The sequence below is a fragment of the Dysidea avara genome, chromosome 8 (assembly GCF_963678975.1).
Source record: "Dysidea avara chromosome 8, odDysAvar1.4, whole genome shotgun sequence".
NCBI lineage: Eukaryota > Metazoa > Porifera > Demospongiae > Dictyoceratida > Dysideidae > Dysidea > Dysidea avara.
In genome coordinates, this window is record NC_089279.1 from 15,216,425 (window position 1) to 15,244,049 (window position 27,625).

At 40.1% G+C, this 27,625-nt stretch overlaps 2 protein-coding genes across 6 annotated transcripts in view; one reads left to right on the forward strand and one right to left on the reverse strand.

The window, feature by feature from the left end:
- LOC136264791 (uncharacterized) overlaps nucleotides 1-27,625 on the reverse strand; it is a 238,027-nt gene that overhangs the window by 19,257 nt on the left and 191,145 nt on the right. The window contains exons 10-11 of the mRNA XM_066059560.1: nucleotides 27,417-27,542; nucleotides 27,208-27,368 (exon numbers count right to left, since the gene is read on the reverse strand). Coding sequence (XP_065915632.1) covers nucleotides 27,208-27,368; nucleotides 27,417-27,542 — 287 coding nt within the window. The remainder of the gene's footprint in view (nucleotides 1-27,207; nucleotides 27,369-27,416; nucleotides 27,543-27,625) is intronic.
- On the forward strand, nucleotides 2,524-9,556 carry LOC136264109 (protein starmaker-like). Of its 5 annotated transcripts, XM_066058799.1 has the most exons (12): nucleotides 2,533-2,743; nucleotides 3,365-3,517; nucleotides 3,566-3,804; nucleotides 4,273-4,428; nucleotides 5,038-5,094; nucleotides 5,184-5,414; nucleotides 5,462-5,524; nucleotides 5,578-5,637; nucleotides 5,855-5,990; nucleotides 6,437-6,517; nucleotides 6,831-6,929; nucleotides 8,999-9,556. In XM_066058799.1, exons 1-12 carry the CDS (start codon nucleotides 2,698-2,700, stop codon nucleotides 9,373-9,375), a joined length of 1,698 nt encoding a protein of 565 aa, XP_065914871.1. In that variant the 5' UTR covers nucleotides 2,533-2,697; the 3' UTR covers nucleotides 9,376-9,556. The 5 variants fall into 5 exon arrangements, with proteins under 5 accessions (XP_065914873.1, XP_065914874.1, XP_065914869.1 ...); XM_066058797.1 differs by having other exon boundaries at nucleotides 2,528-2,743; nucleotides 3,365-3,804; XM_066058801.1 differs by lacking the exon at nucleotides 6,831-6,929 and having other exon boundaries at nucleotides 2,524-2,743; nucleotides 3,365-3,804.

The window sequence follows — 27,625 nt, forward strand, 5'->3', positions numbered from 1 at the left end:
TTATATGGGTGATGGTACTATGCTGGATCCTCCAGTAGTTTTGGAACTAATCATAAATATCACACTAGATCTTCTCAGAAATTTATTCAGCCAGCATTTTGTAGACTATCCTCTACTAAGAAACTGTTTAGACATTCTGCTGCGCACTGGTGGAATGATCTGCCTGATGAAGTTGCTCTGTCCTCCACTTTTCCTTCCTCAGTGTATAATTTACTATTGTGTAATGATGTGTAATTTGTATGTGTATTTTTTTGTTTACTTATTGCTTATTGCTTTTGTACCTGTGTGTTTATTGTAGTTGTAAATTATTGTATTGTACCTGTGTGTTTATTGTAGTTGTAAATTGTTTTCTGTATTTGTAAATTGTTTTCTGTATTTGTTGTTTGTATGCTCTTGTATGGAAGAATGGCTATGCTGAATATTTGAGCTTAAATAAAAAATCAATCAATCAATCAATCAATTGGTGGTATAATTAAATGTTTTTTAACACAGAGAAATAGAAAAGTTTATAGCATGTACATGATTATTTTACATGTTGCACATTTGAAGTGTATTCAGGTCCACCAGTATCCTGTACTGGTGGCCAACTTGATTAATTAAAATATATCGTTACAAAATTAATTACTAAATTAGCATTGGGTGATTTGTTACATCTACGTACTACATGAGCATAGAAAAGAGTACTACGTATATGGATTATTAGATACAAAACTTTGCTCAAAATAGTCATAAAATAATTCTGAAGTGTGTAGCAGGGCAGCTCATGGTTTATAATAGTTAATGCATTTTAGATGTGGGGTAATCTATCAGAATAAAATTTGCGACTGCGATTGCCTGATTTTCTTATATGCTGTATTTGTTGCTAGTTGCTTGACGGGTGGATCTGATTGTGAAGTGTACATGGTCTTTAATATTGAAAGAGCTGTTAGGAAACTTCAAGCTGGTAATAAAACATGATATTGTTAATGTCAAGGATGTACAAGAGGAAGTAACTTTAATTTTCATTAGATGGGTTCTGTAGTCACTAGTATAATCATTTTTGCTGCTCGCTATTGAATACATATTAATAATTGAATATGTTTGATGAGGTAAGGTTTCCATAGAAGTGAAGAAAACATTAATTGTGATTGTGACTGGACAAGTGAAATATATAGTTGCATTTTACAGTTGATGTTAATGCTATTAAAAAAGGTAAGACGTACTAAACCTAGTATTTTATATGTTTTACTAAGAATTTGATGATAATGTGGTTCCCATGATAAGTTTGATGATCAAGACACACGGTAGTGTGTCATGCGGCCCAAGAAGCCGGCGCACAACACCCGTGAGTATATTGACAGAAAGAAAGAAAATGCAATTTTCGCACCTCCGTAGCTCTGTGCTACCTAAATGAAACAAGATGATTTTTGATGTGGACATGCTCTCCAACTTCAGCACTCCACATTCCAAATTTGAGCAAAATCGCTTCAAGCGTTCCCGAGATATGCGACTTCAAACATTGGCTTAGTTCCTTCCTTTTTTTCTTCTTTTTTTTCTTCCTCTTGTCGCACACTTACAAAAACCGCAAACGCCATATCCAATTGCCTTGAAATTTGACACACAGAAGGGGGGGTATAAAGGCGCACCTCGGTACCAACTTTGGCTGGAATCCGATAAACAGGCAAAAAGTTATGAGCGATTATTCACGAAAAATAACACCTATATGTTGTCACGCCTACAGGGTAAACCGCGTATGGGAAGAAGCTGAAAATTGGTGGGTGAATAGGTTAACTATTGAACCGCAAACCTTTTGTGGTTTGAAAGAAATCAAGCTAAAAACTAGGAAGATAAAACGAAAGAACCAACAGTGTGTAACAATTATGCAATCGAGATTAGCTAACAAAAAACAACTACTTGTCACACCTACCAGAACAACCGCTTGGGGTAATGCTTTGAAAATCACTGTACTGATGGAGTAATCATCTTAGAAAGGCTCTTCAATGGTGTAGAAGAATCAGACTTAAAGCCACAGAGTTATAACACAAAATCCAACTTGGTGTAGCAAGTGCAAGATCGAGATACTCTAATAGAGCAGTCACCCTAATAGAGCAGTCACCCTGAAGAGAATTCAAGAGATCAGCTAGAAACAAGTAACCTGTATAGAGATCAGCTAGAAACAAGTCACCCTGTAGAGAGATCAGCTACAAACAATCCACCCTGTAGAAAAATCAGCTAGAAGAAGTTACCTTGTAGGGAGTTCAACTACAAAAAGAGATACGGTACAGATTTAACGCAACGTCGCACTCGCGCGCGAGTCATAGGATACCACTCGCTAAGCACCCGCACTCGATCGAGCGTTCCTTATCGAGTGCTCTTGCTCGAAGGGGGTACTCACTCGAATGAGAGTTTGCTCGAGGGGTTGCTACACTCGCTCGAGCAAGTGGTGCCTAATGCTAATACATATCATAAGCGCTTATTAGTTTAATACTAGATACGTACAAGCGCTTATTAGATTAAAACCAATGACTTACGCTCTAGTGAAGTTTGGAGCAATCATTAGTGAGATCCTGTCAGCAATGTTGTATGATCTTCAATGCCTTCAATTTATCACTTTAAATAAAAGCACAATTCTAAATATTTCACGCAATAGTGTGCGCATGTGCAAAGGAGAGTGTTGTGTGATTGTGTCGTGTGTGATTGTGACGAGGAGCGATTGTGATGGCATCAGAAAGAGTGGCGAAAAGGTCAACAAAGGCAAAGAAAAGTAAACTTCTATTTTGTTTGTGTATAGCTAGTTGTTATAGAGTGTTTGCAGCTAACCAATTTCACGGCATGCAACAACAACAAAAAACTAAAACTCCGTTAATAGTCGGCCTTGATGTGTTAGAGTGAAGTGATTTACTAGCATGATTGTGGTTTAGCAGATGGATTAGGTGCATGATCGAGCTTAAGCAAACTTGATAGAATGAGCGTTAAATGGAGAAAGCAGTCACATGGCACAGTAAATGCTAAGGTAAACAGTAAGAATTTAAAAGACACTGTTAGGTTATGTGTTAGAGTAGTATTAGAAGTTATTTAGTGGAATGATTGAGCTTGAGCAGATGGATTCCATACTGGGCTTTATAAAGAGAAAGCAGTCACATGGTGTTGCAAGCTTAGATAAACAGTAAATTTAAAAGACACTGTTATGTAATGTGTTAGAGTAGTATTAGAAGTGCCTTTGCAGCATGATTGAGCCTGAGCAGTTGGATCCCACACTTGACAGAAGTGCTTGTAACAGTTAGCTAAAATGTGTATTCATTATTTTAGAAGTGCAAATATATTATGTTTTGTTGCACAGCCTAGTTTAAGTTTATTGGAAAGTTATGCACATAAATTTTTACAGGTGTAGCTCCTTATGCCTTCATTGAATACGTCGATGAGATCTACACTGCAGTTGTTCCCACTCGTATGCTTAAAGGAACATCCCTGTTTATTGATGGTATAGCTCAAATCACGGAGGGAAAAGCCATTTATGAAGTAAAAATATTGTCTTTAGGTAAGAAAGGTGTGTTTCTGTTGTTTGTCTATTTTAGCACAACTGCAGGAACACAAAAAGAATGTAAGCAGGACCAGGAAAAGTATGATGAGGATGATGAAGACAGCCAGTCAAATAATGGTAGTGAAGAGGACAGAGAGAATTTCATGGATGACTACAGTCAGATTGAAATGGATGGTAGTAAAGATACACAGGATAATACATGCAGTGATCAGATAGAAGATAAGTGCAAAGATAGCCGTGATGGAAAAGAGAATGTTGAACCCAGGCAAAACAAAAGAAAGCAGGTATGTTGAATTGGTTGCTAACTTTTCTGATCACTAATCATATGTGATGACCCACTGAACAAAAAACCCAACCAGTTTGCATTTTTTCAAACATTTTTATGACTGCTTCATAATTTAGAATGGAAAATAAATGGATTGTTCAAATTTTATCAGATAAGTGCTCATGGAATCACAATGCTAGACAGGTGGAAGTTTTTGTTGTTTTCTTTTATGGTCACTTTTTTTTTACGGCATCATACACTAACACTTGTATGTGGGGGTAAGAGGGTTAATAGTCTGACCTGTCAGCTTGTTTTTCATACAATGCCCTGTTACTAGGTGATCAACTAACCAGGTGGGGCCACTATAAGCCATTGTTGGAATGTTGTGGTTATCGTAGGCATGCTATTAAAATTATAATCACCTGACTGGCATGCTCTATTTCAACAGGTTGTGTTGTATATTTTATTTCTTTTACTTTTATCCCAGAAGTGTAAATCTGATACTGCTGTTAAGAAGCAAAAGCAGACAGGTAGCAAGCAGACAAGGAGAGTCCCTGTCCAAAAAGTCAAGACCAAGAGTGAGGGTGATAAATTGAAAGGTGATACTGTAGCAAAGAAAAGAAGGACTAAGAAAAAAGAGGTGGTAAGTGTGTTGTGTCTATATGTATGTGACCGTCTCAACCGAAACCCGTATTGTTCGCACATTTGTTTTTTTTACTATTATTCTTGACATTATCTACAGTGTATATGGAGTTGATACTCAAAATTTCAGGTAATTCTGGTTAGCAGTTTGGGAATTATCTTAACCAAAAATCTACAACTTGGACCAGTTTGGAAAGCTTTGTTATTTTACTAGCTTAGATCTTCCAGCTGGATATTAGCAAGTTGGGGTGCACAATGAAAGTCATGAAAAGAGACAACTTTTACCACTCACCAAGGCTGACGGGTCTATTTGAGATAACTCACTAGGATAGACAGCAAGTGCAATCAGTCTTTAAATGTGGCATCACGGCATGCAAAACACCACACTGCTGCATAAATTTCTTAAGCTTTAGGCTTATGATATCATCAAAAGTACCACAAATCCCATTGTGATTTACACGTTTTGGGTTTCCTTGATTGTTCTCTACACGTTTAAACCACTGGCCAATGCTATTATACTGAGTTACTTGCATTCGTGCTGTCTTATTTAGTACTGCATACAGAATTGTAACCTCAATTAATGTATACATAATACTTTACTTTGATCTAGGAAAAGCCGGTGTTGGAGGTTGGTCCTGACACCCCTAAAGATGTTGACATCACTAAAGTAAGTGTTATAAATTCGACAAAGTGTCTTATAGATCCGAAGGGCCATTTAAATAGAATTAAGGGAATGCTTAATGTTTTTATCTCTAGGTAGACAAAGGGAAGATGGCAAGCGATGAAACTGATAGGGATGCGATGAGCAATGAAACTGATAGGGATGCGATGAGCAATGAAACTGATAGGGATGCGATGAGCAATGAAACTGATAGGGATGCGATGAGCAATGAAACTGATAGGGATGCGATGAGCAATGAAACTGGTACGGATGCTATGAGCAAAGAAATCGTTAGTGATGTGAACACCCAAGAAATTGATATACCAGTAAGAATAACAGTCTGATTATCAAAAAATGCTCTGGATACTTTTAGGTGATTGAAATGTATCGAGAGGATCCATTCTATATGGATTTTGATGACTTCTTGTACAATAGGGTATGCATGCTATATTAGCTGTGTTAAAATTTAGTATAGTTTTAATATACTAGTATGATGATGACATGAGCGCAGAATTGCATCCTTCTCTACCCAGTTCAGCTGATGTTAAGGTTTGTTTTGACTTACATAGTGGTACACTTTATTATGTGGCATGTAAGCATTTTATGCTTAATAGCCCTTTGGCACCAAACTCCACTAAAGTGGCTTTGTTAACAAAATAGTGGTCATCATTTTGGAGCAACACGTTTATTGGTATTGGTTTTGATTTGTGTGTACACTATTTTGCCACAATAGGTGTTATTCAATACCTTTTGCTTGTTTGTTTAGGATCAGAAGTATGAAGATCTGAATAAGACAGTGTCGTCTTTGCAGGAATCTATTCAAGTAATGTCCAGAGGGTTAGTAATGGTGTCGTCAAAATTGGATTCGTTTGGAGCAATGCAGCAACCACCTACCCACTCAGGTATGTTTGGTAGTAAAGCAAATATTACTAGTGGGTGTTTGTTTGCTTTCATCAGTGTATTTTCCGAACTCTATTTCTAAAGTACGGCTGAAACAAATATCAGATTTTGTAAATTCCATTTTTTCCAATATGCATGCTTGTACGAAAAATGCAAGTTTTTACTGAAACAGTCGCAAAAGTAATTCGCTGTTTTCATTTCCGTGGATAGACTTTGAACACGCTAGAATCACTTTTCATCGGAAAGGAAACTTGAACTATTACACGAAATTCACTTAATTACAAGTGTGATTCCCTAAAATTTTCCACGCTTATGTATACCGTGGCATTGTTTAATAATGTTTAAGTATTAGAATACTTTCTGTACTAACCGAATCAAATATTTGTTTCAGCTCTTCTAAAGTTTCTCATTTTCGTCTCTATTTTTAATTCTGTAATGTACTGTGTAGGACCTAGTGAGCTTGCAGGACCTGTATATGTTCGACAAGAGCAAATCCCAATTGTACAACCCATAGAATCTAGCTTTTCTGGTAAGTAAGCTCAGAGATTACGTGTGCTACAAGTGTTATGTTATACTCCTTGTATAGAGGTGCATTTGTGTATAGAGGTGCATTTGTGTATTCAAATTTAATGTTTCTTGGCTCCACCACTGCCGTGATACTAGAGTTTTAGAATCACCTTCTTCGTAGTAGTTGAAAATAACTATAATTAAAACTATGAATGTAACTGTTATTCATGAACTATAAGCGACACTGTAAAGGATACACTGTACTCGTGTTTATTAAAGTGTGTGTAGCCATTTCCATCCTATAAACATTACGGCAAAGTTTTTTTCAATTTTAGAGCTTGCACATGGAAGTGGAGTAAATGTACTACCTAACTGTTCACCGCCACCAACTTCACAAGGGCCCGGTGCACAACCCTTAGAATCTAACAATTCTGGTCAGTAAATTTGAAAGCTCAGATTGCGTGTAGCACACAAGTGTTATATGTCATACTCCTTGCATAGAGGTGCGCATTTATGTTATTCAAATTTACATTATGTCTTGAAATGTAGTGATGTGCGATACATATCGAATTATCGATACACATATACAATATCACAATATCGATATTGCAATACATTTATCAATGTTTTATTCGCACATGGAAATGCTAAGGTCTGGTTTTGTACAACGTACAGTGTAGCAGAGCTGTTCGCCTGTTTCTCAGACTTGAAGCTTGTTACACGGTCTGTAATGTCTGGAACTAAACTATGAAAATTTGACGGCCACCCACACAGTTAATTACTTTGCTTTTTGGCTGAAGTTCACTATATTCCATATTGGTATCATATCATGACTACACAAGGTTTGAGATACACCATTTTAGCTGTATCGCACAACACTACTAAAATGGCTCCAAAGTTGTGGTAATGCTTGAGTTTAAGGAAATACCTTCTTGCTCATTACCAGATTTAGATGGTGGCAGCTTGTGGAGAAAGTGTAAGTGCTGGAAACTGGAAATGAATCAATAAGGGCTTTCACTACTTCACAATTGACCACCAAATTTTAGGAAAAAAATTTATGAAGCAGTGCTGTAAACAGTTTATTAAAACTGATCTGTCGCAAAGTCTGTGTAAAACAGCAGTGCTTGAAACTAGTGCTGGGCGGTATACCGAAAATACCGTATACCGCGGTATTTTCATTAAACCGTTTCAAAGGTATTTGTTTCTGAAAATACCAGCATGAATGTGACTAGTGTGCAGGAAGCCAGAGACAAGGTGGTTGGGTTATGTGTTGGTGGTTTGGTGGTGACCACAAGCCTCTCCTAACAGCAACTGTTAGGTTTCAGGTTACATTGTAGCACCTGCCTACTGTCATGTAGTTAGTAAAATATTTTTATAACCTGCTGGCTAGGGACCCGTCGATTTCGCCAGCAAAATTTTTAGCATAATGGTTGGGTAAAAGCAATGAGCAAAATGCTGGCATAATAGGTGCAACTTTTGTGGAGTGGACATAAAAATTGCACAAAAGATCGAGATACTCTAATCAAACAGTCAGACACGCTAAAATATCTACAATGCATAGCTAATTGTTACAGGAACAACAAGTGACAATCGATATACCCTAATAAAACAGCCACACATGTTAAGCAATATTAGCTGGCTTCTTGCTTTACATGTTAGAAGTAATTTCTGATCGAGCTCTAATAGAACAGTCACTTTAAGGCGAAACTGTAGCTTTGCACTTGGAAATATTCAATTAACAAAGATAAGTACTGAGCAAAATTTATAATTCTTGAGCAAAATATGGAGCATAATAGGGGAAAAATAAAAGAATTGCTGGAAAGAAAAATAGGTAGAAAAAAAGCAAAATAGACTGGTCCCTACTGCTGGCCATGGGTAACTTTCAATTGTGAGTAGTTACAGTTAACAATTACTGTAAAAACATATTATTAGTTCCTTACCAAGCTGAATACCGTGAAATACCGAATACCGGGGTATTTTCTTCAATACCGTACCGTAATCAAAAAATGCCATACCGCCCAGCACTACTTGAAACAGTGTGTCACGTAAAACAGCAGTGCTTGAAACAGTGTGTCAATATTGTGTCTGGACACAACTAATTAACGGAGTAATGCAAGAGTTTTAAAGTACTACAAAGGGTTTGATGCAACCCACAATCTAAAGATGACACTAGTAAACAGGCTATAAATGCATTTTATACTATCTGAGCTGACAAGTACTAGGGGACTGGTACTAACTCGAGGTGTGGTTAAAACAAATACCTTTGGCTTGTGGTCACCCACAAACTAAGTGCCAATGTCTTTGTGAAAGGATATCCAGACACTGTTAAATGCAAATTACCAGAACTTGCACTGCTTTAAGAGGGCATGTTAACTGTTATTCATGCATGGACTATAATATAAGTGACACTGTAAAAGATACACTGTACTGTGTTTGTTTATTAAAGTGTGTGTAGCTATTTACGTCCAACAAACATTATGGTAAATTATATTTTCAATTTTAGAGCTTGCACATGGGAGTGGAGCAAATTTACTACCTACACCACCACCACCAACTTCACGAGGACCAACTGGACTATTGCCTGAAAGTGAACTTACTTTGATCTTTATGAAAAGCTGCTCACGCAGGAATATGAGCGTACATTTGACCAGAAGATTGTTTACGGAACAAGTTAGAAAGACATCGAATGTCTCTGGACGCAATAAACAACAGTTAGATCCAAGAATTATCAAATACATTAAGAGTACTTCTTTCAAGTATTTTCCGTCACAAAACACCGACATTTCCAAAGAGTGGGCAGATTGTATAATCTCAATTGATGAGAGTTGCCGACGTCTTCGTAACAAGCCCACTAAAAAACAACTGCAAGGACTTAATTGATTGTCATACTACTTCCCTGGAAACTGGATTTGGTTTTTTTTTTTTGACCTGAAACTGGAACTGAGCTTTTTGATTTATTAGGAAACAGTTAAAAACTTTTCATGTTTTTATATCCAATCATGTTCTTATATCCACACTTTCATTATTTGAAAATTAATCATGATAAATGTTCAAGGTAGTACAAAAGTAGCATGTTGAATGTTTCAGTTGCACTAGTAACCACTAGGTTCACCATGTAATTCTATGACTTTTGGGATAACCTTGCGTAGGTGACCAATGTATTTTCTGCATACGGCTGGTGTTAGTGTTTGCCAAAAGCTTATTACACCTTCCTTGAGCTGGTTGAGATCCCTTGGTTTGTGCTTAGTTCGCAAATACTGTTTCAATGAACCCCATAAATTTTCTATGGGGTTCAGATCGGGACTTTCTGGTGGAGTTGGCCACCAATTGATGTTCTTCTCTTCGAAGTAATCTTCTATGTGATTACTGCAATGTTTAGGGTCGTTATCCATTTGAAACCTATGCCCTCCAGAATCAGAAAATCGGTCAGCTATAAATGGCACAAGAGAGGCACTCAAAATGTCTGCATAGCGGACAGCATCCATTATGCCAGTGAACATAACAACACGGGCTGCTCCACGTGCAGATATGGCTCCCCAAATGTGCAGCTTTGCGGGATGTTTCGCTCTCGGCTTAAGCTTTCTAGGCTCTTTCCGTTTCCTGAAGCACAACCGGCCATGGTGTTCCAATTGTATTGTACACTCATCTGAAAAAATTACATTGTTAAAATCTTCATTAACCCGGCGCTGTTCCTTGCACCATACCAGCCTTTTGGTTTTGTTCAGATTTCTAATAAGCTGGCAATAGTGGGGTCTAGTGCACACCCACCCTAACGCCTGGCGTTGGCGTTTAATGGTAGATAAAGTCACCTCCAAGTCTGGATATTTTTCTATTAACATTGCTCTCAAATGCCTTGCTGTGGCTTCATCATTCTGCTTTAGTTCATCGTTAATCATTTTCAACATCTCTGGTGTAATCTTCCTATCACGAGCTCTTCGTTGCAAATCCGTGTACACTCCATGTTCCTTAAATTTTTTAATCAGACGATACAGGCTTCGCTTCGTAGTAGCAACTTTTTGTTTCTTCAATATTTGTTCTATATCTGCCACAGAATATCCTGCATTAGACAAGCTAAGAACACTTCTTCTTACACTCAGGGCGAGCCTTGGCATTTTGTCAGAGTGTCGACATTCTGAACTGTCGAGTCCACTCGAGAGTAAACTGACTTTACCCGCGAGTGATTTTAAAAACATTACATTGTATAAATTATGTATATGTACGTATGTAGCATAAGTTTTACAGTACGTATCTGATCAACTAACCTCAGGTCATTCTGCTTGCCCTTGACAGCTCGAAATAGATTTTTTGTCTGGCGCATATTCAAATTATTTAATAAGTAAGCGCCTTGTTCGCTTCGAGTGTTTTTCTTACGTTCGTACTCGCAACTGCGAGTTCAGGTGCGAGCGCTCGACCTCGTATTCGATAATGACTACTCGAGACTCTAGTTCATAACGGATTGCTCTCCAGAGTGGGTCACTCGAGAGTGTGACGTTGCGTTAAATCTGTACCGTAGTTCAGCTAGAAGAAATCACCTGGTAGAGTTCAGCTACAAAGAAACCACCATGTAGAGAGTTGGGCTACAAACAAATCGCCCTGTAGAGAGATCAGCTAGAAGAAGTTACCTTGTAGAGAGTTCAGCTACAAAGAAACCATCATGTAGAGAGTTCAGCTGCAAACAAATCACCTGTAGAGAGTTCAGCTACAAACAAATCTCCCAGTAGAGAGATCAGCTGGAAGAAGTTTCCTCAGCTACAAACAAATCACCCTGTAGAAAGATCAGCTAGAAGAAGTAACCTTGTAGAGAGTCCAGTTACAAAGAAACCACCATGTAGAGAGTTCAGCCACAAACTAGTGACATTGTAGAGACATCAGCTAGTAGAAGTTACCTTGTAGAGAGTTCAGCTACAAACAATTCACCCTATTCAGAGATCAGTTAGAAGAAGTTTTCTTGTAGAGAGTTCAGCTACAAACAAATCACCCTGTAGAAAGATCAGCTAGAAGAAGTTAACTTGTAGAGAGTTCAGTTACAAAGAAATCACCATATAGAGAATTCAGCTACAAACTAGTGACCCTGTAGAGACATCAGCTAGAAGAAGTTACGTTGTAGAAAATTCGTCTACAAAGAAACCATTCTGTAAAGAGCTCAGCTGCAAACAAATCACCTATACAGAATCAGCTATAAACAAATCACCCTGTAGAGAGATCAGTTAGAAGAAGTTACCTTGTAGATAGTTCAGCTACAAACAAATCACCCTGTAGAAAGATCAGCTAGAAGAAGTCACCTTGTAGAGAGTTCAGCTACAAACAAATCAACCTGTAGAAAGATCAGCTAGAAGAAGTTACCTTGTAGATAGTTCAGCTACAAACATATCACCCTGTAGAAAGATCAGCTAGAAGAAGTCACCTTGTAAAGAGTTCAGCTACAAAGAAACCACCATGTAGAGAGTTCAGCTGCAAACAAATCACCCTGTACAGACATCAACTAGAAGAAATTACCTTGTGGAGAGTTCAGCTACAAACAAATCACCCTGTAGAGAGATCAGCTAGAAGAAGTCAGCTTGTAGAGAGTTCAGCTACAAAGAAACCACCATGTAGAGAGTTCAGCTACAAACAATTCACCCTGTACAGAGATCAACTAGAAGAAATTACCTTGTGGGGAGTTCCGCTACAAACAAATCACCCTGTAGAGAGATCAGCTAGAAGAAATTACCTTGTAGATAGTTCAGCTACAAACAATTCGTCCTGTACAGAGCTCAGTTAGAAGAAGTTTCCTTGTAGAGAGTTCAGCTACAAGCAAATCACTCTGTAGAAAGATCAGCTAGAAAAAGTCACCTTGTAGAGAGTTCAGCTACAAAGAAACCACCATGTAGAGTTCAGCTGCAAACAAATCACCCTGTAAAAAATTCAGCTACAAACAAATCGTCCTGTAGAGAGATCACCTAGAAGAAGTTACTTTGTAGAGAGTTCAACTACAAAGAAACCATCATGTAGAGAGTTTAGCCACAAACAAATCACCCTGTAGAGAGATCAGCTAAAAGAAATTACCTTGTAGATAGTTCAGCTACAAACAATTCGCCCTGTACAGAGATCAACTAGAAGAAATTACCTTGTGGAGAGTTCAGCTACAAACAAATCACCCTGTAGAGAGATCAGCTAAAAGAAATTACCTTGTAGATAGTTCAGCTACAAACAATTCGCCCTGTATAGAGATCAACTAGAAGAAATTACCTTGTGGAGAGTTCAGCTACAAACAAATCACCCTGTAGAGAGATCAGCTAGAAGAAGTCACCTTGTAGAGAGTTCAACTACAAAGAAACCACCATGTAGAGAGTTCAGCTACAAACAAATCACCCTGTAGAGAGATCAACTAGAAGAAATTACCTTGTGGAGAGTTCAGCTACAAACAAATCACCCTGTAGAGAGATCAGCTATAAGAAGTCACCTTGCAGAGAGTTCAGCTACAAAGAAACCACCATGTAGAGAGTTCAGCTACAAACAATTCACCCTGTACAGAGATCAACTAGAAGAAATTACCTTGTGGAGAGTTCAGCTACAAACAAATCACCATGTAGAAAGATCAGCTAGAAGAAGTCACCTTGCAGAGAGTTCAGCTACAAACAAATCACCATGTAGAAAGATCAGCTAGAAGAAGTCACCTTGCAGAGAGTTCAGCTACAAAGAAATCACCATGTAGAGAGTTCAGCTGCAAACAAATCATCCTGTAAAAAATTCAGCTATAAACAAATCACCCTGTAGAGAGATCAGTTAGAAGAAGTTACCTTGTAGAGAGTTCAGCTACAAAGAAACCATCATGTAGAGAGTTCAGCTGCAAACAAATCACCTGTACAGAATTCAGCTACAAACAAGTGATCCTGTAGAGAGATCAGCTAGAAGAAGTTACCTTGTAGAGAGTTCAGCTACAAACAAATCACCCTGTAGAGAGATCAGCTAGAAGAAGTCACCTTGTAGAGAGTTCAGTTACAAAGAAATCACCATGTATAGAGTTCAGCTACAAACAAACCACCCTGTAGAGAGTTCAGCTAGAAACAATTTACCCTGTAGAGAGATCAGCTAGAAACAGTGATCCTGTAGAGAGATCAGCTAAAAGAAGTTACCTCGTAGAGAGTTCAGTTGCAAACAAATCACCCTGTAGAAAGATCAGCTAGAAAAAGTTACCTTGTAGATAGTTCAGCTAGAAACAAGTCACCCTGTAGAGAGATCAGCTAGAAGAAGTTACCTTGTAGATCGTTCAGCTACAAACAATTCACCCTGTAGAGAGAGCAGCTAGAAGAAGTCACTTTGTAGAGTGTTCAGTTACAAAGAAACCACCATGTAGAGTTCTGTAATAAATATATGTATTATATATATAATTTGTACATTTATTGATAAAATCAGAAATATTTAAAGTATTCATCTGCTTCATCTTTTCTTCTTCCTGTGGTAAAGAAAAAAAAGATAGGTTTGAAAAGCCCCAAAGCCAGCCATAGGCCGGCTTTGGGGTATACAAATACAAAAAGAAGTGAAATCTAATCCAAAACAGCCAAGCTGTAAAAAAAGTGTGCGGCCCTCAAAAAGGCTATGGTGGAAAAAGATGTGAAATCCAAGGTGGCGGCCAATAAATGGCTGTGATGATAGGTTAATGGTAAACATTTTAATAACGACAATTCAGGTGAATTTGTGCCAAGACCAAGCGGCACAATAATTCACCTGAATTGTTGTTATTAAAATTTTTACCATCAACCTACCATCACAGTTATTTCTTGGCCGCCACCTTGGATTTCACATCTTTTTTCACCATAGCCTTTTTGAGGGCCGCACACTTTTTTTACAGCTTGGCTGTTTTGGATTAGATATATTATAACTCCTAGATCAGGATGAATTTCTGTTTTAGGTACGGTAGTAGTTCCGGTGAAATACGATGTTGCAATGGTGGATTTAAAGGGGTAATTATGTTGCTGGTAGTAAATACTGAATAGAAAGGAAGCTCTAGCATAATCATCTGCAGCAACAGTGCCATCATATGAAACTGATGGTGGTAAAGCATCAGACTTCCATAAGTTTTGATTCATAATTTGATTTAGTTTGTGCAATATCCCTTGAAAGACATAGTTCAGCTTCCAATAAATGGTTGTGTTATAATCAATAGAGGATTTAAATTTTTTTTCATCTAAATGCAGTTTAGTTTGTGTTTATGCTAGCTGTGAAATGTTTTGGTAAGTTATTTGGTTTGAGTTTGATCTTAGGAATGAATAATGTAATATAGTGTGTTTTGTGTATGTAACTACGTATGTGTATATTTAATAGTTATACCACAGCTGAGAGGGATTTGCTGATATATACACCCACAGCCCGAGGGCTGCGGGTATATAATATCAGCAAATACCAAGCAGCCGTGGTATAAGTGATCTATATCATTTGGGGCACACTCACCTAATAGATGAAAGAACTACTGAGAACTCATCCCGTTTGTTTTATACAGTAGCATCTGAAGATCGATCATGGTTTTAATAGCGCGAGCTAATAGCCATCAGAACGTTATCCGTACGTTAAAACATCATTAATGCGTTACTATGCTTCAAAACACAATGTTAGAAAACTTGTGATTGTGGGATGGAGTTGATATTGTTATCATTTTTGTACTAAGTTAAGCCAACTAACTTTGGTATTGGGACAGTAAGTAAGTTATTATATTACTTAGGACTGTAAGTTACTAACATATTTCAATGTACTGTAGTAGTAGTAGCTTTGCTGTTCCGTGGTCTGTTCAAAGGCTGATATGCGGTGGGTAGAAATATACATCCACGATCGCCCAAACAATTATTTTGCGCTTTCATTATCCTTTAGTAACAACTAACTAGTCCATCTTAGCAAATATACTCAGCTTAGCAATCACTACAAAAATGAGTCCCACAATACAAAGCTTTATGTTGCTTAATATAACAAGTCAAAATGCATCATTTCTTTGAACTGGCTGGGTATCAAAGTCATTGGCAAACCGCTTTCCCATGATATTGCCTGGGCAATATGCGAGTTAATTAAACACCGAGCGGCGCCTTTGAACGCCTATGTTAAAGTGGTATATTGGAAGTATGAAACTGAATAAAATGATAACCATGTAGCTAATAGGATTAATGTAACTGAATCCTGTACAGGTTGCTAGGTCTACAAGGTATAACATTGCCGAACTCTCTACCTGGCGATATGCATGTAGCCAAACTCTGTAGGATGACCTGTTCTTTAGGTGAACTCTCTACAGTTTGCAACTGAACTCTCCACATTGTAACTTGATTGCTCTCAACAGGATGACTTGTTTGTAACTGAAATTTCTACGTGGTGACATGCTTGTAGCTGCAATCTCTACATAGTGACTTAATTGTAGCTGATCTCTTTACAGGTGACTTGTAACATAGCTGAATTCACTCTACAGGGTAACTTTTCTTTGTAACTGAACTTTCTACAGGGTGACTTGCTTGTAGCTGAACTCTGTTGGGAACTTGATGTGTAGCTGAAATCTCTGCAGACTGATTTGTTACATAGCTGAATTATTTCCATGGTTACTTGATTGTAGCTGATTTCTCTGGTGACTTGTAACAGCATTGAAACTGGGTCACTACTGCTGATCCAGATGACCCACTGACCTGGATTTGACTCAGATGTGACCCAGATTAGTTAAAAGTGAGGAGTGCACCAAGAGCTGCATTTTGAGTGCTTTACCAGTGCATTAAACACAAGGGCAGCATTATGTGGTAAGGTATGCAGATTAACCCAGTTAATCAGTGTTAACATAAAGTAGCGACGTGGGCTGTACTGGAATATTCAGTACTGAACGCTATCTGGAGTAGAGCATGCGTAGTGCTTGATACGAGGCTAACCAACAAGCAGCAGCGATTGAAGCAGTTTTCAAGATTGTTATTATTACCTACCAATCTACACTATTTCCTCCAAATGAGTGACGGCGATAACCAGTAGGAAGCCCCCAAGAGTAGTAACAATGACCACCAAGATATCCAGAAGGATACTTCCCAGTTCTCCGCGGAACAGACCACAGTCATCAAACAGATGATGGCTGGAGAAGGTGCTGGGGATGACCAAGGAGCATGACAAGGGCAAAGGAGGCCCTAGTTCAGTCGCGAAGGAGCAGGTCACTGGTGAGCAATTGGTGTTAGCAATGTTTTCTCGCGTGTCTCGCAGGTATGATCGGGGGCCACAGTAAGGAGTCTGGAAGACTAGATGCTGGGCAGGTCTCCCCACTCACACATTGGGGCAAACTTGTGACATGGGCTCACGAGGACGTGACAGCAGTTGGGGACCTCCTGGAGCCAAATGTCTTCGGGTGGGGTTATGGGTTTTGTTTCCGGTTGTCGCTTAATATTAAGTAGTAACATACTGTCACGTGGTTGTGGTTTGGACGCTATGTGTGTGGTAGGGGGGTAGAACACGGGGGTTTTGTCTAGGTAACCTCAGGGTTAGTAGTGGTAAGAAATATAGATATTGGTCCAAGGAGAGGGATGGGGGGGAGAGGGGCTGCTTATGAGCTCTGGTCAAAGGTCAGAGGGGTAATGCATGCTGGTGCTGGGCTAGCTGGTTGGGAGCTGGGGATACTACCCACATGTTGTTTCTATTTAGGCAAGAAGTTGGGACAGATGCCCAGCAACAGTCAGTTGCAACGAGTAGGTGTCACTCTAGATCACCAAACTGAACCAGCAGCTAATACTATACCACTGGAAGTCACAGTTCCTTCCCAGGATTTGAAAGGTGGCAAAGGAAAACTCCCACCCTTCTTTTTGGCAGCACCTGGGCTGCCAATAGTCCCGTCAAAGCTGATCCAGCACATATGGGACCTGGACTTTATTGAGCTGGAAGAGCTGCTCTGCTCTAATAAAACTATCCAAGCTCTGGAGGAAGGGGCTACCTCAAGACCAGAAGGTAGCTCTTTAGGGCTGGCTACCTCATCGTAACCTCAAAGCAGGAGGGTGGCAGACATCAGCACTTGGTCCCATTGCTTTGCCCTCTATGTGGTGATAATTTCACGGAAGAGGTTCAATCTGATTGCCCCTATGATTGCCCACCTGGAGGCGGTGGCAAAGTTACAACAATGGATAGGTGGAATGGTGTGGTACCAGTTTGATTAGAAGGCCAGACAGCAGCTGTGTGCAACGGGTTCAACAGATTGGGGGGACACAGGACCCATGGAACCTGATTTTATGCTCCAGTGGTCATTCTAGTGATGACCCTTTTGACATTACCCCGCCTTCCCCATTTAGCAGTTCTCACCCCCCAGGACCCCTAGCATCAGTGGAAACAATGTCAGCCACTCTCTCTCTCTCTCTGTGGCAGGAAATAATGGTGGAAAAGGAGGAATGGGGTATGCCACTTATTTACCTGTGCCCGGGTGGGGATTTCCCTATGGGGAGACCTGCAAGTTTGTCCACCGATGCTCCTTGTGTTGTCATCAGACAGACCATGGCAAACGACATTGCCCGGACCTAACTGCTAGCTCAGGAACTTCTCCTTAGAGACTAGTTGTGAACTGTTTTCATTATGTGATTCATGTAGTACAGATATCCTAGACTTCTGTAGTAACTTGTGTATATCCTCTTTTTGCCAGCAATACTAATTATAAAATATAATATGTATCTGAATAATTGTTATATGTTACTTGGTAATGGGTAGCCTCATAGGGTGCGGTGTCTAGGGGGGCACAGGTGTGAGACAGGGTGGTGACAGGGGAGGGCCATCCAGGCAGGCGGGTCATTGGTGGGCAACAACAAGGGAGTGGCATCCTCCTCCACTGCTTGCAGTGTGTAACAAGGGTCACTAAGGTGTTGTTGGGCCCACCCTCTTCTATTCCTTCCTCAGTATATAGCTAGTGGAGTAAGTTAGCTAGCGATCCTTTAAGTAGGGGGAAGAGGAACTTTTAGTCGATTATCCTGCCTCTAGATAATGTATAGTTAGGACAGCCTTGAGTTAACATCTGCTATCTCTTCATGCAGCTTTACCAAGCCCATCTGGATCTTTCCTGGCTCCTTGCCTGTTGAGCCTGAGCAAGTGCAGGGATCCGGCAACAGTTCCCAGAGGATTGGCAAGAATACAGATCCCTCTCTATGTGGAGGAGTGAGAACAGCCCTCTCAGGTCGTACAGACAGGGACCTTGTCCAGCTAGTCCTGGATGGAATTTCTTGTGGCTTCCGGATTGGTTTCAACTATGGCACCAACAAGGTCTGGTGCTGCTCACATGGGAACATGTCATCAGCACTGGATAACCCGGTAGTAATAGAAAGCTACTTGCAGAAGGAATTGTCCCTGGGCAGTGAGCCCATTGATCCTGAGGCAAGTTCACACTAGCCCCTTCGGGGTCATCCCAAAGAATCATACACCATGAAAGTGGCAGCTGATAGTGGACCTGTCTTGTCCAACAGGGGGGAGTGTGAATGACAGAATCAGCGTAGTGGACAGCTCACTGTCATACATGTCAGTTGATGATGTAGCTAAGGTGGTACCCCAAATGGGGGTGGGAACTCTGCTGGAGAAGATGGATGTGCAGAGTGCATACCGGATAATTCCAGTTCATCCAGAGGACCACTGGCTCCTGGGCATGCAGTGGCAGGGCAGTGTACATGGACACTTGCCTTCCTTTTGGCCTGCGGTTGGCACCTATCATTTTTACAGCATTAGCCGATTCCCTGGAGTGGGTTGCGAAAGCCCAAGGAGTGAGAGTGTCCCCTGACACTATCTGGATGATTTTATCACAGTGGGGGCCCCATCTACAGGGGAGAACCAAGCCAACATGACTTGTCTATCCCATACCTGCAAACAGCTTGGGGATTCATTGACACCACACAAAAGTGAACGCCCAATCACATGTCTCAAATTTCTAGGGATTGAGATTGACACTATGAGCATGAAGCTACAGTTACCAGCAGACAAACTGCTAAGGGCGAAGGAAACAGTGCAGGAATGGCTGCAGAAGGAGTTGGAATGTAAGAAAGACCTGGAGTCGCTGGTCAGGTTGCTCCAGCATGCCACAAAAGTGGTGAAGCCAGGTTGACACTTTGTTAGGAGAAAGATGGTCAAGGCGAAGAAGAGGAACCACCATGTACAGTAGCGGACAAAAAAGTTTCCGTTGTGTTTCCGTTTGCGTAGCGTTTCACAAAATGCAACACTTTAAGAATGCAAACACAACACTTGGAAAACACATATAGAATGCCAAGCAAAAACAAAAACGCTTAAAGAATGCCAAGCAAAGACAAAAACGCTTAAAGAATGCCAAGCAAAAACAAAAATGCTTAAAGAATGCCAAGCAAAAATGAAGCACAACACTAGAAAAAAAAGTATATCCTTTTGTTACACTACAGCAGTACAATGTTGCTTTAGGCAGTAGCAAAGATTATTATAATTATTGTTATTACTTAGCTAGCTATAGCCTATACCTTATTACAGGGGCATGGTGCAGCCTGCACAGTATACTTGATTCTTACCCATGTGTGTCCATTTGTTTTTATCCAGCTAGATAACCACAACTTACTTTGCCAGCAGCAGAGCAGCGCCAGAGCCAACTGGCTAGCTACTAACATTGATGAAGACAATAAAAGCAGAGATAAAAGCTTTTATATTATGTAGAATAATATTATTTGTATGTATCACCTATTGTAAGTCTAGCATCTCAGAATAGTTCCTTGTACATAGCTCAGCTCATATCAGTACATACCTCGGTACACACTTCACAAAACCCAGAGACAAAATCTCTTGAAACTATGGTTATCCGCTGATTTCAGTAAATTGTAGTAGTCTACTTACCGTTTAAACCCCCATTCAGCTGCCCAAATCAGGACTCAGACCGAGCAGCTCATTTCTGAGCTTTTCCAGGTTAGCTTCACACATTCTGTATCTCGTACAACTTTTTGGATAGTCTAGTAAGTAGTACTTGGTACAAACTTAAGCAGTGCCTGACAGTGCCAACTCGTTCGGCACAAATCGCTAACATAGACACTCTGGGAAGTTAAAAGTATGCTATACAAAATGTATTAAGTTATGCTTGTACACTGTATGCGTGCCAGTTGGATTTCAGTCCAGCTTGACATCACGCCTTCGGTAGCCTTGTCTTCTGTATAGCTAGAAGCCTTTTCTGGCATGTTAGTCCCACTGATTCAGAAGGTGCTCTCGAAGACTCTGTTAGTTAATCACACATACAGTAGGAATGCACAGAGATGTGAACTAGCTAGCAATTATAATGTGCTTGCCAAACATTAGTCAAAACGGAAACGCTTGCAAAATTCCAGCCAAAACGGAAATGCTATGCCAACAGGAGGTGTTGTACAAAACGTTAAACGCCGGTGGAACAGGAACATTTTTTTGTCCACTACTGTACAGTTCAGCCGTCAGATAATTTCAGACCTCCTCTGGTGGCACAAGTTTCTGAACAATGGAATGGGATTGGCCTGCTTCCAAACATAGAGGGTGGAGTAGCAAAAATATACTCAGATGCATCAGGTGGCTGGGTGTGTGCAGCAATCTATAAGGACCAGTGGTTTTAATGGCAATGGAGCTCTTGAGCAAACAGCTGGCACATCGCACCAAAGGAGCTCCTCCCAATACTTCTGGCCTCACTTGATGGGTGGGGGAAGGAGCTGGCAGGATCTAGAGTCCTGTGATATTGCGATAACAGCTTTGTAGTTGAGGTGCTTAACAATGGATATAGTAAAGACCCGGTTAGGATGTACATGGTCTGTTGCCTGTTCTATATAACAGAACACCACCACATGTCAGTGGAGGCTGTACATCTCCCGGGAACATCAACTGTGGCAGCTGATGTTTTGTCCCATAATAACTTGCTGCTTTTCTTGCAGGTCTCACCAGGGGCAGCATGCACCCCTTCCCTAATTCCAGAGCAAGCTCTCAGGCTGTTGGTGGAGGAGCAACTAGACTGGACATCGAGAAGCTGGACAGAGTTGTTTGTAGCCTGTACCAGGCAGGCCTAGCCCCCTCCACTCAGAGGGCATACATGGCAAGGAAGAGGTGATATTTGGATTTCTGTTTGCGGGCAGGGGCACCACACTACCAGCTAATGAGCAGGGTCTGTGCCAGTTTGTGGCATTCCTAAAAATGGAGGGTCTCAGATATCAGACAACTAAGTCTTGTCTGTCAGCAGTGAGGCACCTACAGATCTCACAGGGTCTAGGGGATCCAAAGATTGTAACTATGCCACACCTAGAGCTGGTGGTGAGAGGTATAATAAATGATCAGGCTGGTGTCCTAGGAAAGACTAGACTACCCATTACTCCAGTGATCCTGAGAAAGATATATTGGGAGTGGGAAGAGAACTGTACCTGGGATCACTTGGTGGTATGGGCATGTATGTGCCTGTGCTTCTTTGGTTTCCTGCAGGCTAGAGAGGCAGTAATAAAGAACAACAGCAGCTTTGACCCATTACAGCATCTGTCCTTCCCAGATATTTCAGTAGACAGCACATCTCAACCATTCTTCATCAGAGTGAGGATAAAGCAGTCTAAGACTGACCCCTTTAGGACCAGGTGGACGTAATAGTTGGTCATACCAATGGGCCACCATGTCCAGTGGCTGCCATCCTGAGTTACATGGCAAAAAAGGGCCACGACCTGGGCCTTTGTTCCAGTTCACTGAAGGTCGGCCTTTGACTCAGCCAAGGCTAGTCTCAAGTCTCCAAGAGGTGCTGCAGAATGTGGGAATCGGCTGCAGCAAGTACTCAGGCCACAGCTCCCAGATTAGGGCAGCCACTACGGCAACTGCTCTAGGCATCCAGGATTCACTAATCAAGACTATGGGCCACTGGGAGAGTGTCGCTTATCAACTCTATATGCTTACCCCATGGGAACAACTCACAGTAGTGACAGAAAAGCTAACAGAAGTGAACTGAGATAACTACCTCCAGTTTATCAGTGTTGCAGTGGCACGTATGTTCTTATTCTTTTACTGTGTGAAGTGTAAGGCATTGTAATTGGGTCAACATGGTAGGCAGGAGAGTTCTCTCCAGGGATAAGGGGAAGGGCTAAGTAGGCTTTATGGCTACTTAAATAGGTTTCATGGCTATCTGTATAGGTAGTGGGGGAGCTGGGAACCTAGTGAGAAGCCAAAAGGCCAAAAGCTATGACCTTGGGGGGACTTAGTCTTGGGCTGGCTTCTTGGGAGTGTTGGATTGGACATACTCCACAGAAGGATGTTCCCCCAAAGTAGGATAGTAAAGGGGCGTGAGGTTAGCCACCAGAAAAAATGCTGGGGGCTAGTTAAGGAGGCCTAGGAATTCAGCTAGGAGACTACTGGGTGGGAGGAGGCCCCTGGGTGGGGGTAGCCCAGCTTTGGACATGCCAAACACAGGACTAAAAGTGGAGTTTGGCATTGTATAGTTATTTAGGTGTATCACTCTCGTATGCCTCAAGTGAAGGGGTGCCTAGTACAGCAGCTTGAATGCCAGGGATACAGAATTCTCCGGATGGGATGAATTAAGGGAGCGAACTGTATATTAACTGTAATTAACAATGTTAGACAGTGGGCATGGTTCCATGTAAGTTCAAGATACATTGAGAGACATTTTCTGCAAGTGGGTGTGGCTTCACACATAGCTAACCCATTGTATTACACATTCCCAATATAAAAGTGGGTGTGGCTCACAAAAGAAGCAAGCCTGCCGCAAGACTTACAACATATCTTGTACAAAAGGGGGAGGCTCCACATAAACCTGAAGGCAGCTATGAGCATATATTCATGCATGCCTACAGACTGTAATTTCACCAATAAATGGGCGTGGCTGCATGTATGGCTATAGACAGCTGCCCAATAAGTGGGCATGACTCACAACAGAAGCTGAGTTCCACCAAGATGTGACTATTACGCATTTATACACTTTCACATTGTCCAACTAATTAATTTACTTCACATGTGACCCAACCCTGGTCAGACTTGGATAATTTTAAAAGCAGGTCAGACCCAGATAACCCAGACAAAATGTGACCTGGTTGATCTGAATTACTTGACCCAGTTTCAACGATGACTTGCAACATAGCTGAACTCTCTATAAGGTGACTTGTAACGTAGTTGAACCTTCTACATGGTGACCTATTACGTGGCTGAATACTCTAATGGGGTGATCGCACTCTTGCAGTATCTCAATCACGCACTTGTTGCACCTAGTTGGTTTTCACAGTATAACTCAGAGGTTTTTAATCTGTAAGCCACTGAAAGGTCAATTTATCTGCCTATATACATATTTTCAAGTTATTCTATTAACTTTTTAATTTCGATCATGCATTTGTTACACATGGTTGGCATTTGTGTGACAAGTTTAAGGAAAAATTAGGAATTTTAAGTTCGATTAGGGATCATAGAAAAAGTAGAGAAATAAGGGAGGTCGCCCACACCTGCAGATATACTAGTGAACATATAATCCTTAATTCAGTCTATACCCAAGACCAAGACTGAATTAGGGATTAAATGTTCACTAGTATATCTGCAGGTGTAGGCGACCTTCCTTGTTTCCATACTTTTTTCTATGATCCCTAATCGAACTTAAAATTCCTATTTTTCCTTAAACTTGTTTGTTAACTTTTTCGGAACATTATTATGACTGGTGAACCCATGCATACTGCATCAAAAAACAATGATGGTGCCAGAATTAATGTTTTCATCTGAACACGCACCCCAGCTTTGAATACTGCTTCAAAAGTGCAATGGCTATTACATTTTGCTTTCAGATATGTTTAGCCTGTTACACAACACTACAAATGAAAAACAGTAAAAGAAGTGCCTCTGAAATCAATCCAGTTGTCATAAAAATACGCCAATTTGCGTATGCCCCAACTATCAATCACTGCCTCGAAAGTGCAGTGGCCATTACACTTCGCTTTCAGCTATGTTCAACCCGTTACACAGTGTTACAAACAAAGAACAGTGTTAGAATTTCCTCTGCAATCAATTCAGTCACCATGGAAAATACGGACAATTCCCTGTTTACAAATATACTGTAAGGAAGCCATGCATCATGCTACCGCGAACTGACACCTGTTAACAAAAATAAATGGGACACTAAGGAGGGCAAAGGTAAATCCCTGATGCATGCATGTAAGTACTGCGGCATGCCAAAAGGTACGTCTCAAAACGAAGTGATGTCAAACAGTGAAAAAGTCAAGCCCATAACCTTAACCATTATCAAGTTACGCTTGCCTACCTGCCTGCACAGACTGGCAGGTAGCCAGCCAGCCAGGCAGTGAGCCAGGCAGTAGAAAATTCCATTGAATAATTTATATAACAATTGATTGGAAGACTTTAGGATCGTACTGAAGGCACTTTTGGGCTTGATTATACATAACCAATACTGCCAGAGTGCCAGGATGGTATTGTGAAACTGGTTTTTGGGTGATTTTTTTGGCCAGAAAAACCCAAATCTCCATGATCCCTAATATACAGTACTACCATACTGTATGATAACTCCATAGTATTTAAAAAAAAATTAATTTATAATGAAGTAGGAATCTATGCAATAAAAAGTAGTGAAACCAGAGATGAATGATGGTGTTACAGCACTTTGGCATTGAACAAAATAATAACAGCTAATGTGCCAAAGTAGTAACTTTCCCACTTAGCTATGCTGTAATACCAACATTCATCTCTTGTTTCACTACTTTTTATTGCATAGATCCCTACTTCATTTTTAAATTAACATTTAAAAAAAAAAAATACTAGTTTGTTTAGTTTTTTGTTGTGGCGCAGCTAACTACAATGTAACTTGGATTAGTCCACTTGTATTTTCCACATCTGTAGATATGGGAAAGGCAGATACCATCACTTATAAACATCTTGTCCATTTTGCTCAGTGAGAAGTGGAGTTCCCCATATTCTGAGGTTATGGGCAGGCTTTGCTGTAGTTTGGGGTTCTCCTTGCTGCGCTTTTCAGTAATGTGTATCAGGGGATCGCGTTCTAGATCCAAGCGTTCCTGTATGCCTCCAGTTGTCCACCTTGCTGTTGCTGAGGGACACCTGTCTCCTTTAGAGCAATAATGTAATATACTGATTTTATATTGTGCTTGCTTCTTTTTCTTATAAAAATAGCTATGTCTATCAGAACAACGAAACTTGTAACTTTTCTGCCAGTTGCATTAGAGTGACTGTTGTATTAGAGTATATCTCGAGTGAGCCAAGGGGTGTGCAGCTAGCTAGACCAATAAGGAATGAGGTAATCTTGTTTATTGTTAAGTAAATAGTAGATTGTTAAGAGATGGGGTCTCCGTACTTTTTCACTATCAGTCCACTTAGATCTTTATTTGGTGGGCATGGTCGCAAACCTATTGTGAACCGGATCCCAATCATGACGTTGCACATATCTAGCAAGCGTACTATGAAATCTAGCTCTGAAATAATTCTGTGGCATCTAAATATGGTGCTGAAAGAAAGCGTTGATATGGAAAATTAAAGCCTCGATATGGTTTCATTGGATGAAGAAGACAAGCAGCCTGATTGAAGATAAAAGAAAACATAAGGCGCAGAGGGCCTACACTTGTCAGAACCCCAAAAAGCACATCCCCCTGGTGAGTTTGTTGTTGTGGCATAAAATGGTGCACCTAGGTCTTTAGTAATTATGCCATACGTAAATGATTCAACAGCACTGATTAAAACATTAAACTTGCATAACCAAAATGCTCCCTGACATTTTCAGGATTTAGCCATTCATCATAGCCTTAAGGGTGCTCTGTACAGTTCATACAAGGCTTCCCAAGACATAGTCTGTTTTGCACTAAAAGAAATATTATGGTCACTTAATTAGTCTGTGACATGTTGACACATTTTAGTACCCATAAATTAGGTATCCCATAGCAACAAGCGTACGCATCTTGCTATTCTACACCCTCTCACTTAAATTAGAACTACTCCATCATTTTTAATCCAATGGACATGAAATTTTCACACAAGCTACTTTAGTAATTTTGCCATATAAGCCATTTTTAAATAGCAAGTTCAGATGACGAATAACATGGAAGTAAAGAAAAGGATTTCTGGGAGTGTCAACCTGAAAGATAAATATGTGATGAATGAGAAGCTAAAAGACAAAAATAAAAATGCACAATGGTTTGTGCTATTTGGCATAGTGTATCATAAAAGTATCAAGGTTCTTGTGTGTAAACTGTAGGGCTAGTTCTAGTATAAAGGGAAAAACTGTAACTCATGTTCTAAAGCAAATTTAGCAGTTGGGTTTGGACTAAACTGTGTACTAGTGTTAGCTTATATCCAGTAAAAAGTACAGAATATTTGATAAAACCATTTGTAAGTTATAGAACAAATTAAATTTCATGGGAAGCCATATAAGCGGACTGTACAGAGCACCCTTAAACATAGTCAGAACGTACCAGCCGCTGACCCATAGTTGAATCTTTCTGCATGTATATCCAGTGGATGCACTTGTATTGACTTAGGTGACTGATTGCCCAGTGCAGACTATTAACCAGGATCAGAAGTGTTGCATATTAGTTGTAACATAGGGAATTTGAATTTTTGCCTGATGTGTATGCCCTCAGTCAGGAATACATATCAGGCAAAGCTGTCATTCCTGTGTTACAACTATTACATGTAGCATATATCACAATATTAGATTACAACTTGTTCATTGTACTTCTACATTCAAAATTACATATGTAAATAATTTTTGTATACGTTAGAATCACAGCCAAAACAGTGAATACATCAACTTACTCCATAAAATCCTACGACGTATACCATTAAAAGATGCTTTCTCCTTTTTCCCCCACAATTTGTTGGACTTTGCCAACATAATTTTAGCCATATAGTATAAAAGTTCAAATACTGACTCCTCACTCTTTTGCACATGATTAAATTGCACTAAAAAGTCTCCCCTATGAAAGGTCTACATAAGTAATCTGTAATTCTTTGCTTTAACATACCTTTGCATAAATGGATAAAGTACATTTGCAATAGATTCTGTATCCATTGTTTCAAGTTTAGTTATACATTGAATCAAATAGTTGCTCACTGTTTCGTTACCTGGTCCACCATATGAATCATTGTACCTAAAGATACATACATATGCATATGTAAGAAGTCATCTATAATAGGAATGCCCACAATACTGAAACAGGAATAATGCAGGATG

Excerpts from the sequence above, each read along its gene's own strand:
- LOC136264109 (XM_066058797.1), top strand. The coding sequence starts at position 2,698 with ATGGCATCAGAAAGAGTGGCGAAAAGGTCAACAAAGGCAAAGAAAA. Across the intron at positions 5,525-5,577 it reads ATGACTTCTTGTACAATAGG|TATGATGATGACATGAGCGC; the intron begins GTATGCATGCTA and ends TTAATATACTAG. Across the intron at positions 6,930-8,998 it reads CTTAGAATCTAACAATTCTG|AGCTTGCACATGGGAGTGGA; the intron begins GTCAGTAAATTT and ends TTTCAATTTTAG.